The sequence below is a fragment of the Miscanthus floridulus genome, chromosome 4 (genome assembly GCF_019320115.1).
Source record: "Miscanthus floridulus cultivar M001 chromosome 4, ASM1932011v1, whole genome shotgun sequence".
NCBI classification, from domain to species: domain Eukaryota; kingdom Viridiplantae; phylum Streptophyta; class Magnoliopsida; order Poales; family Poaceae; genus Miscanthus; species Miscanthus floridulus.
The window spans coordinates 41,900,117-41,917,556 of record NC_089583.1 but is presented as its reverse complement, the minus strand read 5'-3'; the positions used below and the strand labels follow the sequence as shown (position 1 = coordinate 41,917,556).

Sequence of the window (17,440 nt, the reverse complement as noted above, 5' to 3'; positions counted from 1 at the left end):
CGCCAAAGGTGCCGCTATGCTGAAAGCGGCACACTATCATGTCAACGAGATCCGAGAGGATCAGACACCTTCGTGCTCCACGAGCACGATTCGACGATCAGCTGTGTTGAGATCTAATCGCCGCCCCAGTCAAAGCCACTTCACCGACCAGTCATTACCTCCCTAGGGAGGAGCCAGGGGCCACCGCGCCAAGCATCATCGCCAGCATGACTAGGAGGTCGAACAGGACGCTCGAGTGCACCTCGGTAACATTCGGGATGCATGATGGCATATCGAGCAATGTCGCTTCGGTCGCCATGAAGAAGAAGTACGCCGTCTCCTAGAGTACGAGCAAGAGTATGGTAATCCGGACTCAGCTCTAGAGCCGATCGCCACCGGCAACGCTGCAGATAACGGCGCCAACAACCCGGAAGGGCCCCCAGCTTTCACCAGAGCGCTCTGAACACTCCAGTGGCCCTGTGGTTTTAAAATCACCGAGGTTGAGCCCTATGAAGGAAGGATGAACCCAACTCAGTGGCTGCAGGCTTATGCCACTGCTATCCACGCCGCCGGAGGAGACACCAATGTCATGGCAAATTACCTCCCCATCATGCTCACATCAGCTGCCATGAGCTGGTTCACAAGCCTTGCCCTGGACTCCATTGGATCTTGGGAAGAGTTGAAGAAAGTCTTCACCAACAACTACATGGCTACATGTACGCGGCCGGGCACCAAGCACGATCTCAACCGCATCACCCAAAAGCCGTCCAAGCTCCTCCACAGCTACATCCGATGCTTTTCCGAGATGAGGAATTATATTCCCAACATCACTGAAGCTGAGGTCATCACCGCCTTCGTCCGAGGACTTCATCACCACGAGCTCCGTTCCAAGTTCAACCGCAAGCCACCTTCAGGCATCGGCGAGATGATCATGACCGCCAACCAGTACGCTGATGCGGAGGAAGCTGAGGTGCGTTCAACAAAGATACGGGCACAAATCGCCCGCCTCACCGCTATGATGACCGCCCTAACCACCGACGCCACAACGACCGCTGCTACGACGACTGTAGTTTCCACCAGGACAGTGGCCGTGATCGGCCAGAAGGATCCAAGCCCGGTCAGAATCACCACCACCGACCAGACCACTTTGTCGCTATCATCAATGAGCTGCGCGCCAAGCACAACTATGATGAGCAGTACAAGAAGATCCTCGACGGCCCGTGCCCCCTCCACAAGAACACCAAACATAAGATAAAAGACTGCCTCGATTTGGCCAAGGAGTTCTAGGACAAAAAGCTGGACGACGACGCCAATGACAGGAATGGAGGCCACCGACCACCTGGGGGCAATAACAGTGCCTTCCAGGACCATGACAAGGTGGTCACCACCATCTTCGGGGGCCTCGCCTCCACCGAGAGCAGAAGAGAACGGAAGCTCACCGCCCGACGAGTGCTCGTCGTCACTTCAGAGGAAACCACCGCCAACCCCAGCTATCGCCCATGGTCTGAGGTCCCCATCACCTTCAGCAGGGCCAACCAGTGGGCAGACATACCCTACATAGGGCGTTTCCCCTCGTCCTCGATGCAACCGTCCAGAAGCTGCTCTTCAGAAAAGTCCTCATCGACGGTGGCAGTGCTTTGAACCTACTCTTCGTCGGGGCCCTAAGAGAGCTGGGCCTCGCGATAACAGATCTCACACCCTCGGACTCCTCCTTCTCGGGTGTGGTACCTGGAAGGGCATCTAGACCACTTGGAGAGATCACCCTACCAGTACAGTTCGGCACAGCAAGCAACTACCGCGTCGAGCATATCAACTTCTACGTCGCTGACTTTGACACCGCCTACCACGCCATACTTGTTCGGCCAGCTCTGGCCATGTTCATAGCTGTACCGCACTATGCATATCTGGTGATGAAGATGCCTTCACCTGTAGGAGTCCTGGCTCTGCGAGCCAACCTCTCCGTTGCCTACGCCTACGAGACAGAGAGTCTCGCTCTCGCCGAAGCCACTGACCTCTCCATCTAGATGGCTAGCATGGTCACCGAAGCCAAGACAACGCCCACTGATGACATGGAGATCCTAGAGCTGGAGCTTCCTCGTGCCTCCGCCAAGTCCAAGGAAGTCAAGGAGGTCGGCCTCGGCCTCGACGACACCGCCAAGACCATGAAGATTGGGGCTCACCTTGACCCCAAATAGGAAAGCACGCTCGTCTCCTTCCTATGTGCCAACGCCAACATGTTTGCTTGGAAACCTGTAGACATGCCGGGGGTACCACGGGAGAAGATTGAGCACTCCTTGAATGTCTCGCCGATTGCCAAACCGATCAAGCAGAAACTCCGCCGATTCGCGCCAGATAAGGAGGCTATTAGGGTAGAAATAAAATGGCTCTTAGCTGCTGGATTTATAAAAGAAGTGTATCATCTAGATTGGTTAGCAAACCCTATTCTCGTTCGAAAAAAGAGTAAAGAATGAAGAATGTGTGTTGATTATACTTATCTTAACAAACACTGCCCTAAAGACCCCTTCGGCCTGCCTCGAATAGACGAGGTTGTAGACTCCACCGCCGGTTGTGAATTGCTCTCCTTCCTTAACTGTTACTCCAGCTATCATCAGATCTCCCTCAAGGAAGAAGACCAGATCAAGACGTCATTCATTACGCCTTTTGGTGCATATTGCTACACAACTATGTCCTTCGAACTCAAGAATGCCGGGGCTACCTATCAAAGGGCCATCCAGATGTGCCTCGACCAATAGATCGGCCGCAATGTCGAAGCTTACATAGATGACGTGGTCGTCAAGACCAAGACCGCCGACAACCTTATCGCCGACCTCAAAGAAACTTTCGTCAACCTGAACAAGTACCGATGGAAGCTAAACCCTTCAAAGTGCGTCTTTGGAGTTCCATCCGGTATACTGCTGGGCTACATTGTCAGTGCTCGAGGCATTGAACCTAACCCTGACAAGGTCTCCACCATCACCAATATGAAATGGCCGACATGCGTCAAGGATATACAGAAGCTTACAGGCTACATGGTTGCTTTAAGTCGCTTCATATCGCGCCTTGGCGAAAAGGGCTACCTTTCTTCAAGCTCCTTAAGGCCTCCGAGCGCTTTTCCTGGTCGAAGGAGGCAGACTCAGCTTTTGAGCAGCTCAAGGTGTTCTTAACAAAGCCTCTGATCATGACGGCGCCATATCCAGATGAAACTCTGCTAATATACATCGCTGGTACTTCTCGCGTCGTCAGCACAGCTGTTGTCGTCAAATGCAAGGAAGCCGGGCACGCTTATAAAGTGCAATGTCCGGTTTACTTCATCAACGAGGTAATTAATGAGCCCAAAACTCATTATCCTTAGGTACAAAAGCTGTTGTACGCCATTCTTATTACGTCGCGCAAACTCTGACACTACTTCGAATACTACAAGATCATCGTGGTCACTGAGTTCCCTCTGGGGACATTCTCCGCAACAAAGAGGCCAATGGTTGCATCATTAAGTGGGCTATTGAGCTCGGCACCTACTCTATCAAATTCAAAAGCAGACCTACCATTAAGTCACAGGCGCTTACTGATTTCGTTGCTGAATGGACCGAGATCCAAGAGCCCATCGCTGCTACTTGCCCCGAGCACTGGGTGATGTACTTCGATGGTGCCCTTAAGGCCTTAACATCAATGGTGCTGGTGTGGGCATTCTGTTCATTACGCCGACCAAAGATAAGCTACGCTATGTTCTCCAGATACACTTTCCGGCCTCCAACAACGCCATGGAATACGAAGCATGTCTCCATGGTCTTCGTATAGCCATTGAGCTCGGCGTCAAACGCCTCATGGTGTACGAAGACTCTACGCTGGTTATCATCCAGCTCAACAAAGACTGGTCCTATTCCAGTGAGAAGATGGACGCATACTGCGCCGAAATCAGGAAGCTTGAAGGGAAGTTCTACGGTATCATGTACCACCACGTGGTACGAGATCAAAATCAACCTGCTGACCAGCTCTCAAAGATAGGTTCTTCTCGTGCCATGGTTCCACCTGGGGTCTTCGTTCAAGATCTCTTGGTGCCATCCATTAAAGAAGAAAAGGAAGTTGAAGAGGTTCCCCCTACCGAGCAGTTGGTACTTGCGGTACCTTCGCCGATCGCTAATTGGAGGGAGCAGTTCATCAAGTACCTCACCAGCACCGAAGTACCCACCGACAAGACTGAAACTGAACGTCTAATTCGCCGAAGCAAGCATTACGTGCTGGTAGACGACAACTTGATGAGGAAAAGTGCTAAGGAAGGGATACTACAGAAATGCATCACCTAAGATGAAGGGGTAAAGCTGCTCCTCGAAATTCACTCTGGTTCCTGCGGCAATCACGTGGCCTAGAGAAACCTGGTCGGCAAAGCATTCCAAGCTAGTTTTTATTGGCCCACGGCCATCTCCGATGCCGAAGACCTCATCCGACGCTATGAAGGATGCCAATTTTTCGCCAAGCAAATACACGTACCGGCACAAGAACTGTAGACCATCCTAGCCTCCTAGCCTTTCGTATGCTGGGGACTGGACATGATCGGGCCTTTTAAGCTAGCACCAGGTGGTTTTCGGTATGTGTATGTCGCCATTAACAAGTTCTCCAAGTGGATTGAGTATAAACCGCTCGTCTCGGCTACTATAAAAAAAGCAGTCGAGCTCTTCAAAGACATCATCCACAGATTCGGTCTCCCGAACAGCATCATCACCGACCTTAGAACTACATTTACTGGCCATCACTTTTGGGACTTCTACGAAGACCGATGCATCTTCATCAAATATGTCTCTGTTGCCCATCCTAGAGCCAACGGCCAGGTCGAACGGGCAAACGGCATGATTCTTGATGCTCTCAAAAAGAGGTTATATCAGAAAGAAGAGAAGCATCCAAGCAGATGGCTCAAAGAGCTACCAGCTGTGGTCTGGGGACTACGTACTCAAGCTAGTCGTAGCACTGGTGTGTCTCCATATTTCTTGGTCTATGGCTCAGAGGCCATACTACCAGCAGACATTGCCTTCCGAGCACCTAGGGTGGAAAACTATGATGAAGAGCAGGCTGCAGCTGTTCGGACAAAGGACGTCGATAGGGCCGAGGAAGAACGCCTAATCACCTATGTCCATACAGCTAAATATCTGCAAGGCTTGCGGAGGTACTACAACCGAAACATCAAAGGTCGTTCATTTGCTGTCGGCGATCTCGTTCTCCGTAGAAAACAAAAAACTGAAGGGATGCACAAGCTCTCTTCCCCATGGGAAGGGCCTTATGTCGTCAAAGAGGTTACCCAACTAGGGTCTTATCGCCTAAGTGACTCAGAAGAAATCGATGTTCCCAACTCTTGGCACATCGAACACCTTATACGTTTCTATCCTTGAAACGCTCCAGATATGTACTCTCCACTTTATGATAAATAAAGTTTTGGTCTGCATAATTTGTCTCCATTACTTTTCAATCTCCACATACGGTCGTCGACCATTATGATACTCCATAATGAGCTCCAATACAAAATCGCCGAACGATTTCTCCAAATCACCGACCACGATTTTGCCGAATAAGTTTCTCCAAACCTCCAAAGTTATCGCCGAATGATCTCTCCAAATCGCCGAAACATTTTCGTCGAAAATCACCGAATACACTTTCTCCAAGTCACCGAACACGTTTCCTCCAAATCGCCAACGTATCACGCCGCACGTTTTCTCCGAACCGCCGAACTTTCTCCTCCAAATCTCCAAAGATTTTCGCCAAGCAAGTTTCTCCAAATCACTGAACACTTTACTCTAAAATATTTCACCGATCAGCGAGCAGTCTACTTTCTTTTCTGTTCTCTTCGGAGAAGACCCAGTCTCCAACCTCTCCCTACACGGACCACGGGCTCCGCGCTCTGCGTTATGGGTGGTCGGCTATGGTTCCTTGGTCACGCCTATTTCTCCTACACATGCACGGGCTCCGCGCTCGACGTTATGGACTATGGGCTATCCAAGGCCAAGAGCTCAGCATAGAACTATTTGCTTGGTCGCCGCTTATACTACCTCTATCTAAAAGTTAGTACAACAACCGCCAAGCAGCACATGTTCCGCGCTGTTTTCTATGGAGAAGACCCAGTCATCGATCTCTCCCTACATGTGCCACGGGCTCCATGCTCTACATCATGGGTGGTCAGTTGCGGTTCCTGGGTCACACCTGTTACTCCTACACGTGCATGGGCTCTGCGCTCGATGTTATGGACTATGGGCTGGCCAAGGCCATAGGGATCAGTAGCAAACCAACTGCTTGGACGCTACATGAACTACGCATAATCGCTTCAGGATTAAAACTATGAAGATTTTTTCTCCGAAATACAAGCAAACTGCATATACATGCACCTTGTAACATTTATTCGATAAATAATTGTTTCTTACGCTTTCGTGCGTTCTAACTACATTGTCAAGATTTTTCAGATGATAATCTATGAGCAGATTACTGAGCTCCACCATTACCATCCATCTCACCAAACATATCTATATCGTCGGCTAGCGTCTTTGCTGCGTCCTCCACCTCATCCTCTAGCTGCTGGGTCTCCGCATCGCTCAGTCCTTCGGCAAACCCACCCCCTATCCACTGAAGATCGATGGTTGGGTAATGGGACCGAACAACCATGAGGACATGAGTAGCGACGGACATGATGGCGTCACGGTTGAAGATCTTGAAGTTCTCCCATGCTGCCTTACACCTCTGGATGATGGTGTCTGAACATTGCCGCCTACCGTCATGCTGAGTGGCCATTTCTAGGTCGACACAGTCAAGCACCGGCTTAATTGTTGCGACTACAGCGTCGAAGTTCTCCTTTTGGACCTTGGCCTCCTGCACCAGCACGTCAAACTATGCTTTGGCTTTATGATGATAGCCTGCAAGCGTTACAATGTTCTATCATACAAGGAAGTTACTTCAACAATAATTCTGACCAGGAGGAATTCACCTTTTAGCTCCTCAGCCAGTTTGTCCACCCGCTCTGTTTCCTTCGCCTTCTCCTGGCAAAGTTGATCGACGGCCTGGCGCATTTGGCCGAGCTCAGCGTCTTGCTCTATAAGTGCACCAGTTATCACTGAAAATATGACTATTCAGCAATACAAAAGTACATTCGCTGATATACAGTACCTACTTTCTGCTTGGATACACTGTTAAGCTGTTTGGTTTTCTTCTCCAGCTGCTCGGAAGCACTCTTTAGTTGGCCGAAGACAATGGCCAGCTGCTCGGACTGGCTCCGCACCTGCTCGGACACAGCAACCAGCTTTTCGGTCAGGACCCCCTTCTGGTATTCCAGGTCCCGCGCGGTTGACTCCGCAAGGTCTCGTTCGCGTCGGGCCCTCTGGATATTCTTCTCCGAGATGTTCCTGGCCTCTTTGAGTTTTTTGTTCTCCTCAGCAAGGGGCTCCATTCGCTTTATCAGCTAGTGGTGCTGCTCGGCAACTCGAGTTATTTCGTATAAATGCACAATGACAGTATAGTTATCCAATTCCAAAAATCAACCAGGACCTTCCTAGACGCAGTATTAACCTTGATCTATTTCATCACACCGGTAAGGGCAGTTTCCAGTCTCCTGAATTCCTTGGTGGTGTCCTCCTCTTCGATAATTACTATGTCATCTCTGCACTTTTGGAGGATCCGAACTGATTGGGGTCGAGGTTCATCACGCACGATCTCCTCCACCTCGTCCTCCTCCGTTGCAGCCGGGGGCACCACCTGGGGGCTTGGTGGCCGGATAGCGGGTCCGACCATGCCCTCCAAAGCATCGGGGAGTGTCGTCTGCTCCTTCGGCGCTGCAAGATTTTCTGCTCCAGATTCTGCCATTGCCGAGGGTGCTGTCACCGACTCGTTCGCCGTCATGGATAGCCGTTCGCTGCCGCCAAGTCCACCAGGGGCAACAATTGGCTCCCCGCGTGCTGCCAAGCACTCGGGGACTCTAGGATGGGGTCCACTGGCATCTCCCCTGCTCCGGGGCTAGCTTCTGGTTGCTGCTCAGTCTGAGCGGGCAGGGCTGGATCTGTCATTCGCCTTGCACTGCGTCAAATCAGTTATTCAGTCACCATAGAAGTAAAGAAACTACAGCAAAGTAACTTCAGCACAAGGACACTAACGGTTTGGTCTGACGGTGCAATTTCTTGAACTAGCGATGCCTCCCTGAGCCTCTAGGTGCAGCCACGGGGTCGACTCCCGTGCTCTGCGGGGAATTCTTGGCTCTTCCTCGATCGACCTCTGTTCTGCCTGCTGCTCTGTGGCCCTTTCTGCCTGCTGCTCCATGTTCATTTCTGCCTGTTGCTTGGGGACTTTCGTCGCTCGCCCCGCAGGGACTTCCGTCGTCTGCTGTGCAGAAATTCCCTCCGCCCATTGCTCGGGGACTTTCCTCGTCGATGGTTCACGGACTTCTTCGCCTCCCCCTATTTGTTCCCCCGTGCATGTGCTACGTGGAGGCTCTTTCGTGCTTGGGGGAGGAGCCGTTAGAACTTCGTCGTCGTCAGACCAATCGAACACCGCGGTCCTTCGTGTTCGATTGGTCTGATCATCGCCAAACGAGATGCCGCCAGGTTTGCGGGGAGCAGTAGCCACTATTTTCCTCTTCTTCTGGGCCGGCTCGTCTACCGCCGGCCTCTTCCCCTGGATTTTCTCCGATACCGGGGGAGGACTCTCCGTCCGACCAACATCCATACCTCTGGATTCTGAGGAGATGCCAACAGAGCTTTCTTCAGGTTGAGCTGGTGGTCGTGCATCCACTACCGGCGCCCAATCGCTTCTCGGCACGCCCGAGAAATACACTGCCCTATCCTACGAATGGATCTTCACATAAGTGGATCAGTCTATTGCTCGGCAATGACAAAAGAAAAAACTTCTTGGAAACACACAGTTGTGATATTCACCTGAGGAGGCAGATTCTTGCAGTTAAAGGGTTTTGTGTACCCTGACAAGCTGAATGAGGCAAGCAGAGCGAACAGCTCGGCAGTTCGCTCTTCAATGACATTCCTGGATAGTATTTCTGGCCTCTCTCGGGTACCGTCGGTCTCCCCTTTGAATTCGAAGCCTAGGTGCGCCCTCTCTTTATAGGGCTGAACACGGTGCACTATGAAACTTGCCGCTACCAATCCGCCATTGGTCCTCATGCCTTTTATTAAGCCGAGGAGTTCCTTCACTTGCTCCATATCGTCATTACTCGGCATCTCCGACCAACTCCTCTGGCTTTCTGGGATGTGGTCGGCGTTACAGCAGACTGCTGGATGGCTTTGTTTCATGTAGAACCACCTGGTGTTCCACCCCTTCAGTGATGTGTCCAGCGGCACGGTAAGGTATTCGCTCGCCATTCCATCCCGCAGCTAAAGGTACACCCCGCCGACCACCTTGGAACCAGTGCCGCCTCTCTTCTTCAGCCAGAATAGGTGACAGAAGAGATTGAAGTGGGGTAGGATTCCGAGGTATGCCTCACATAAATGGATGAAGATTGAGATGTGCAAAATGGTATTGGGGTGGAGGTTGCATAGACTAACCACCTAGAGCTCCAATAGGTCCCTCAGAAATGGATGAACAGGAAATCCTAACCCGCGCCAGAAATAATATTCGAATACCACTGCTTCATTAATATGGGGTGTTGGGAAGGACTCACCGAGGGCCGGCCGCCATCCGGCGGTGGCACGGTCAGGGAGAACGCCGGCTTCCACCAATCTATTTAGCTCCGCCTGTCCTGTTCGCGACGGCACCCAATCCTTGTCACGTCGGGCAACGGCGACGTCTTCTTGGGACTAATCTTCTTCGATTTCGCAGCTCCCTTCTTCGGTGCCATCTCCCAGATCTGGTTAGGGTTTGGCGGCGGAGGTAAATGTGGTTGCGGATTCAGCGATGCGAGAGATGAGGATGAAGATGAAGTGGAAAAGGTGGGAATGGGGTATGCGGCGGTACTGTTATAAAGCACTTTCCCCACCTTTCTGCATTCAAGGGTTTTTGGGGAACCGTTCCCGCGATCTGTGTCGCTCTGATTTCTCCGACGCGGCTTAATGGGGTCGTAACCTAGGTTTTTGCGCAACCGCAGCCCACGTCGCTCATTTATCGCCGTCGACAGTTGTTACTCGCCAAATAATCACCGACTTCTCCGCCATTTATTGAGGCTCAGTAATCGTTACTGTACAGCCGTTCCTCCGGTTCTTTCTCCACAGTTTGATTCTTCTGATATCTTCGCTTGTGGCTCGGTTACTGGCTGCCTGCTCGGCTGGTTTTTCACTATTTCTTTGTTTCTGACCCTAGCACCACGTGACTCAGTCACCTACTGTTAGGCTCGGGGACTAAGTGGGCACACTTCACCAAGCGGTGAATGTGCTTTTCGGGTCTATGCCCGAGGACTGGCTGCCTGCTCGGCTGGTCCTCTATTCTTCTACTTTGGACCCTAGCACCAAATGACTACGTCATCTACTGTCAGGCTCGAAGACTAAGTGGGCACACTTCACCTCGCGGTGAATGTGCTTTCTTTTTTCTGGAAGACTCCGTGCCTCTTGAAGGCAAAGAAGATTATCTCCTTTCCTCGTGGTCGGACTCTAAGTGGGCACACTTGGTCCACTGTGAAGAAATTTTCAATTGTGGACTTGAGCCCCTTACACCCTTATGACAAGCCGTACTTGGGACATCTTGCTCGGCTGCGGTTCACGTTGCTCGGCGACAGTTCACGCTGCTCGTCAACTGCTCGGTAACTCATCACGGTGGTTGGACCATGAGTTGGATTGCTCGGCTTTGGTTCGCACCTGCTCGAACAAGCTCAAGACGGCGTTGCACAACGGGTACAAGGCGCTCGGGGACTAGCTGTGGGGGGTACGACCCCGGATACCCAGGGCAGACCACATGGGCTGCGCCCCCAGGGGAGGCCCAGCCCACAAGACGAAGCCTTGCGGGGCACGATTCTGCTCGGCACCTCCCGCAAGGTATAGGGAAGATATCCTGAGGATACTACGAGATTTGTTAGGATATGTATGGTCCCATGATTCTTGTAATCTGTTATTACTTTCCGGTTATCTCTTAGATCTAGCCGACTTATAACCCTGCCCCCCCCCGGACTATATAAGGCGGGCAGGGACCCCCTCCAAAATCACAGCATATCATACGATAGCTAATACAAACCAACAGACCACAGGAGTAAGGTATTACGTCATACAGACGGCCTGAACCTATTAACTCGTGTGTCTCTGTTGCCTTCTTGTTCTTCATCACGCGCTCCTCTGCCGATCAATCTACCTTCGTGGGATACCCCTCGGAGGACTGTCGACGATATTCTGTCGACAGACCCAAACGCAAAATGTGTTATGCACAGTGATTTGCGTCCCAAAAATACGCTCCAACGAAGGACGCAAACCAAGCAGCCATTTTGCATAACACGTGAGTCGGTAGGCAAAAAAGCGTCCTCAGTCTCCACGACGCAAAACTGTAGCGAACGACGACGGTGAGGCGCGCCTGCCCCTGGAAGCTCCGCGTGGGGGCCATCTGCGCGGACATCGAGGCAGCTGACCGGAAGGGGAGAGGGAGCCACCCAAAGCCGCTTCTCTGCCCTCCCTGCCGTGCGAAACCGAGCACCCAAAGCCGCTCGCCATCCCGCCGCCGCTGCCACTCACCCAGGAGCGCCGCCGCCGCCATGCGCGCCGCCCCCGCGAAGACCAGGTATGCCACCTCTGCCATGCGCGCCGCTCGCCCAGATCCACGCGAGGCGCGCCGCCCCCTCTCGCCCAGGTGCGCTGCTGCTCTCCTAGGCCACCGCTGCTCCCGCGCGACCAAGGCCTTGAGCTCCGCCCTCGAGCTCCGCCCAGGCGCCGGCGGCGAAGCTTGCTGGTTCCCCGTCCAGATCTGGTTCACCCTCAAGCTCCACCCAGCCCCCGCCGCTCGCCCAGCCGACGTGCTCTGCTCGCTCGCTCCGCCCCCCGCCGCCGCCTGCTCGCTCGCATTTTTTTTGGGTCGCTATTGGAGAATGAAAGATTTGGGTGGGATATCCTTTTTACTGTACACGACCTAAATCATAGAATGGGTCTCTATTTTAGGTTCCGTTGTTGGAGATAGTCTAAGGAGTGGGAGCCCACGGCGTGCAAGAGGGATAGGGCCCACATGGCGTGGTGTCGAGCGGACGGCCACAGTCGGCGAGGGGGTCCGGGCACGGTGCGCCGCAGCGGCGGCGGCGGGGCCGGCGCACGTGAGCGCTGTCGGGCGAGGGCGAGCGGAGCGCGTGCGAGAACGGTGGGGGATGGCTGGAGATATTATTGGTGCGATGCGGGGGATATATATTTGGACGGAGAATAAAGGGATATACTTGAGATGGAATAAGTACGAAGGGAATTTAAATAGAGTTTAAATAACTTTAGTTTTTAAAATATATTTTAAAAATTTTGGAGCCAGTGATTTAACCGACCACCTGAGGCACAAGCTGAAGCACCACCCGGGACAGATCGTGGCTGCCGCGATCATGGAGCACATCTTGGAAGGCAGCTCCTACATGAGTGCCTCAAGGTGCTCGTGGCCATCAACCCGCGCAAGCACATCGACTCGCTGCTCGAGCGCCTCAAGAAGTGGAACGGCGAGCCCCTGCCGCTCTGCTGAGCTGCACCTGCATTGCGTAAGAACAGAGAAGTATATAGAAGAAAAACAAAAGTATAGCGGCTCAAGACGGAGCGTTTCAAGATCATTGTGAAGTTTTTTACAATCATCAGACTAGCAGAAGATACTCTCAATATTACCGTTCCTTGTACTAGTAGCTAAAGTTCATGTGAATGTTGTTGTGTTCCCGCAGCTGTGACGCCATGGCCTACAATGTGCATTTTCGTGGTCATAAGAGCTCCCTCTTATCGATATCTAAACTTTTTTTGACAGCAAGCACACTTTTATTTCAACAGCATGAAGCTGATAGAATGGTTACAGAGTCTGTAACTACAGAGGTCAGTGCATCCCTTAACGGGCACTGTGGAACATGGCTTCTGTTGGAACAACTGAATGATAGACTCGTTGGCTGGGATTGAACCCCTACAAATGCCTGTTTTGCTAATGTATGAGTAGTTTGGTTTTGGCTTCTTCTTATCTTGAAGACACTTGTGTTTCTCTGCATTGTTGAGTTGATGAAGTTCTGTGTGAGATGCTTGATCCTCCAGTCAGGTGGCGTGGACCTATCTCTGTTACCGAAGAAGTTGACAAGTTCTTGATTGTCAGATAGGAAGTTGATGTTGTGTAAATGCAGGCTCTCAATGACAGCAGCGGCAAGCGCCATGGCTGGTGCCTCTGCCATGACCACCAAGACAGTCTGCAGTTGCTGCCTTGATGTAGATATTTTGTGGAGGATTCGTTCCTGTGTTGATGATGAAGATTCCCAGGCCATCCTTTTTTGGAGGTGAGGAGACTTGATCTGGCATAGTTGATGCATGTGTATAGCATCTGGATCCTGGGAGCAGTGCTGGTAGATGAACAAGATATGTGTTTGAAGGCGAGTCATTGCACCTGTGCGCCTGATTGTGGTCTGCATCCTGAATGCTACTTTCTCAAATGCACAGGTCGATGCCAAAGCATAATCAAAAAGTGCACAAACGTTTCCAGATAGAAGAATTTAAAATTTGTCACCAAATAGCATAAACTTGGAGCCTCAAACGCACAGGTTGAAGGCAAATTATAATCACAAGTGTAGAAATGTTTGGAGATAGAAGAATTTAAAATCTGCCACCAAATAGCAGCAACTTCGAGTTCCAACTCCTAACAAACCATTCAGCCCAATCTTATTTCTAAACCAAAATAGGACATGAGTCTCAAACGAAGCTAAGAAACCATTATAAGGTAACAAATGAACTCAATAGAACATAGCCACCAAACTATCTGGATCTTGACCAAAATAAATATCTATTCTCTAACGCTTCAATGCTTGCATGATGCCTTCAATGCTCTATTTCGATTCTTCAATATCATTTGTCGGGGAAAATATAATGTCCGCAATCATACTCATCCGAAAGATGTGCACGTCATCCTGATTAACAATTCCATCATCAGTACTCCCAATCACATAAGTACAATGAATGTTAAGTTAAAAGCAAGTGTTGGGCTATTGACTGACCTGTGTGAAATCTCGGACTAGCCTTGTTCCATCCCAGAGCTCCATATACTTGAGCACAAATAACCCACAGAAGGTTCTGCGAATAGGAAGGAAAATAAGATAACACTAGACAGTAGAAGAATACATGTACTGGATGATCAGTGTTGGAATGTACTCACCCATCAGTTTGATGTGGCAAATTGTCATCATCGACTTTATAATCAAAATAAAAATCTGGATCACTGTTCTTCCTCTTCAGCATGAGAACTAGAATTCTCCTTGCATCACCTCATGCGATTCTTGACCTCTTGTTCTTAGAACAATAGTTGTAAATATCCTTAGTAACAATGCCAACTTTGTCATATCCTCCATATCTGCATTGAAGAACATCTCTTATGACATGCTTACGGATTCCAGCAGCTTCCATTGACATGATCTCATTTCTATGGAAATCCTTAATCTTCCGGTGAGACCATAGGAACGGAACTTCATCAGGCATTGCTAGGCAATGGTTATGCTCGTCCACAAAATTATTCACGTACCAAAGTCCACGAGATCTGTGTAGTCTAATATCAAGTAATGCACTGCAATCACATCGAGTTAGGGCTCGTGGTCTACGGCTGTAATCCTCCTTGTCTAGCCGTTTTTCATCTCGCTCCCCTTCTCTACAACACACAAACCGCCTGAACACAATTGCCACTGACTGCTTGCTACGTCTCACTTTCTCCTTTCTAACACTGAAACCCTTGTCCCTCGTATAATTATAGAATGTGAATGCCTCCTCTTCACTTGCAAAAGTCTTATTTGCTATGCTTCAGAACTCATCCATTTTTTTGTACCTGTCCCCAACATTTACCGTACTTCCGAACATTTCCTTGTCATAACCGACATTGCCAGCTTCCTGCAAATGAAAATGGATAATGTTTCACTCAATACTTGACATCATACATTACTAAATTGGACATCAGTTGTAGAAAAGTTATATTGCTATTGATTTACCTTTCCATAGTTGGCCTCGCCACCGCCGGAATGGTTGCCTTTCGATGGAGAACTTGTATCAGTATCATCTAACCTACTATCATCACCATCCTCAGAACTACTATCATCACCGGTCCCAAGATTGAAGAATAAATTCTCCTCATATCCAGCATCACCGATGTTGTCCATGGCAGATTCATGTAGTGTATCCCTGATAAGAGAATATTTCAGCTTCAGCCTTACAATTTCAAACCATGTGTGCTACCTCAACAAAATGGATACAAAAGCATGATGCGTACCTGGTTTCCATGCCCTCTCGTCCGCCGTGGATGGCCCTTGCCTCGTCGGCGGGGCTAGCAGCCGTCACGCTGGCCATCCTCACACACTTCAAAAACAGGCAGCAGTTGGCGACGAACTTCCATGCCATCCCCAGCACAACGAAATGGGATCGGTGGAGAAGGGGGAGGAGCCGCCGAACCTGGTGGCTCCTGGATCACAGGGGCGCCAGCGGCTCGTTGGCGCGAGCGGGGCGCGGACAGGCGCCTATCATCCGATGACGCGGCGGGGCGCGGGCGGGCGCCTCCCTCGGTATAGGGTCGAGATGGCGGACTAGAGAGGGTGAATAGTCCTTTTCTAAATTAAATTGTGTCGGCTAACCGAAATAAATGCTGAATTAAAAACAATCGGTCTAGCCAAGACTACACCCCTCTATCGAAGTTCACAAGCACCTTATAAAGATCCTAATTAGGCAACAAAGGTGGCAGGCTAGCTAGAACTCACCTATCCAATTCTAGGAGCAATGTCACACAAACGTATGCCACTAGTATTTTACACACCGGAGAGCTCCTACGCAATTCTAGTAAGCAAAAGCACAAAGCTCCTAAGCTCACTAGCAATGCTCAATAACAATGCAACCAATGCCAAATTAGAGAGCGCAAATACTTAGCTACACAAACTAAGCAATGTGACTAACAAGGTTACACAAACCAAATTAACCACGCAAGGGAGCTACTTCTATGCTACATAAGCCAGAAGGTAACTAGTGAGCTACACATGCTAACTAATTACAAGAGCAACTACACAAGCACAATGTATATAAAAGTAATTACAAGCTTGTGTAAGGGGATTGCAAACCAACGGGAAGAACAATGTTGACACGGTGATTTTCCCCCGAGGTTCACGTGCTTGCCAACACGCTACATCCCCGTTGTGTCGACTGCTCACTTGGTGGTTCGGCGGCTAATTGGCATCACCCGCCAAGCCCGCATGTCGGGCACCGCAAGAACCTACCCCGAAAGTCAGGGTAGCTCAATGACACGCTCAACTAGAGTTGCTTTTTGCGGCTCCCGCGGGGCGAGCACAATGCCCCTCACAAAGCTCTTCTCCGGAGCACCGCACAAGCTTCTTGCGGGCTTCGACGGAGACCACCACCAAGCCATCTAGGAGGTGGCAACCTCTAAGAGTAACAAGCACCACCGACTTGCAAGGCGACCACCTAGTGCCACTCGATGCAACCCCATAATGCAATCACACTAGAATCGCTCACTCACTCAATCGGATAAACAATATCAAGCTAGAGTGAGTTAGAGGGCTCTCAAGCACTCTCAAGCATGGACACAAAGTCCCCCAAGGTGCTTAACCCCAGCCATGGCCGAGACCACCTTCTATTTATAGCCCCATGGGCTAAACTAGCCGTTACCCCTTCACAGGGCAAAACTCGGGGTGACCGAACACGCCGGTTGTATCGACTGGATGCACCCTACCAGTGTCCGGTCAATGGATGGCTGCCACGTCATCCTTAGCTTCATATGCTAACCGCCTGATATCAATGGTTAAGTTGCGACCGGACACAACTCGAGGATGACCGGACGCTACTATGCCTAAGTTCGGTCGTTTCCAGAGAGCTCCCCGAGCCTCTATTTTGCGACCGGACGCAGACCAATTAGAGTCTGGTCGTTTTTAGAGAGCTCCCCAAGCCTCTAATTTGTGACCGGACGCGTCCAGTGCTGCACGACCAGACGTAGACCAGCATTCGATCAGCTCTGCGCCTATGTGCCAACTTCAGCATCGCCTACGTCACCATACGTCACACGTGACCGGACGCAGGCCCTGCGTGTCCGATCACCTTTACTATGCAGTGTTCGGTCACTTGACCGAGACCGCACCCAACTGCTATCACTGACCGGATGCACCGGTCCTGCCGAGGCCAGTGTCCGGTCACTCGCAATGCCTCCTTTCGCCTCCGTTTCTTCACCGAGTTGATTCATTTCAACTCCAACTCCTTCTCCTTTACAAATGTGCCAACACCACCATGTGTATGTGTGTTAGCTTTTCACAAACATTTTTTAAGGAGTTAGCCACTCAACTTGCCACGCCACTCGATCCTACAAATGATGCAAAGTTAGATCACTCGAGTGGCAC

The 17,440-nt window shown here is 50.7% G+C and overlaps 1 protein-coding gene and 1 long non-coding RNA gene across 2 annotated transcripts; one reads left to right on the top strand and one right to left on the bottom strand.

The window, feature by feature from the left end:
- The first annotated feature begins 784 nt into the window (after nt 1-784).
- LOC136548429 (uncharacterized) lies at nt 785-4,280 on the top strand. Its single transcript, XM_066539958.1, has 2 exons — nt 785-949; nt 3,711-4,280. The coding sequence occupies exons 1-2, from the start codon at nt 785-787 to the stop codon at nt 4,278-4,280; spliced, it is 735 nt and encodes a 244-aa protein (XP_066396055.1).
- Nucleotides 4,281-13,801: 9,521 nt separating this feature from the next.
- LOC136551406 (uncharacterized) lies at nt 13,802-14,292 on the bottom strand. The gene is made up of 3 exons (XR_010782553.1): nt 14,221-14,292; nt 14,063-14,138; nt 13,802-13,975 (listed from the first exon to the last, which is right to left on the bottom strand). It is a non-coding gene; the product is annotated as an uncharacterized lncRNA (long non-coding RNA).
- Between the last annotated feature and the right edge of the window lie 3,148 nt (nt 14,293-17,440).

Coding starts and splice junctions, on each gene's coding strand:
- LOC136548429 (XM_066539958.1), top strand. CDS start 785: ATGAGGAATTATATTCCCAACATCACTGAAGCTGAGGTCATCACCGCC. Junction 950..3,710: donor CTGATGCGGAGGAAGCTGAG/GTGCGTTCAACA, acceptor TATGTTCTCCAG/ATACACTTTCCGGCCTCCAA.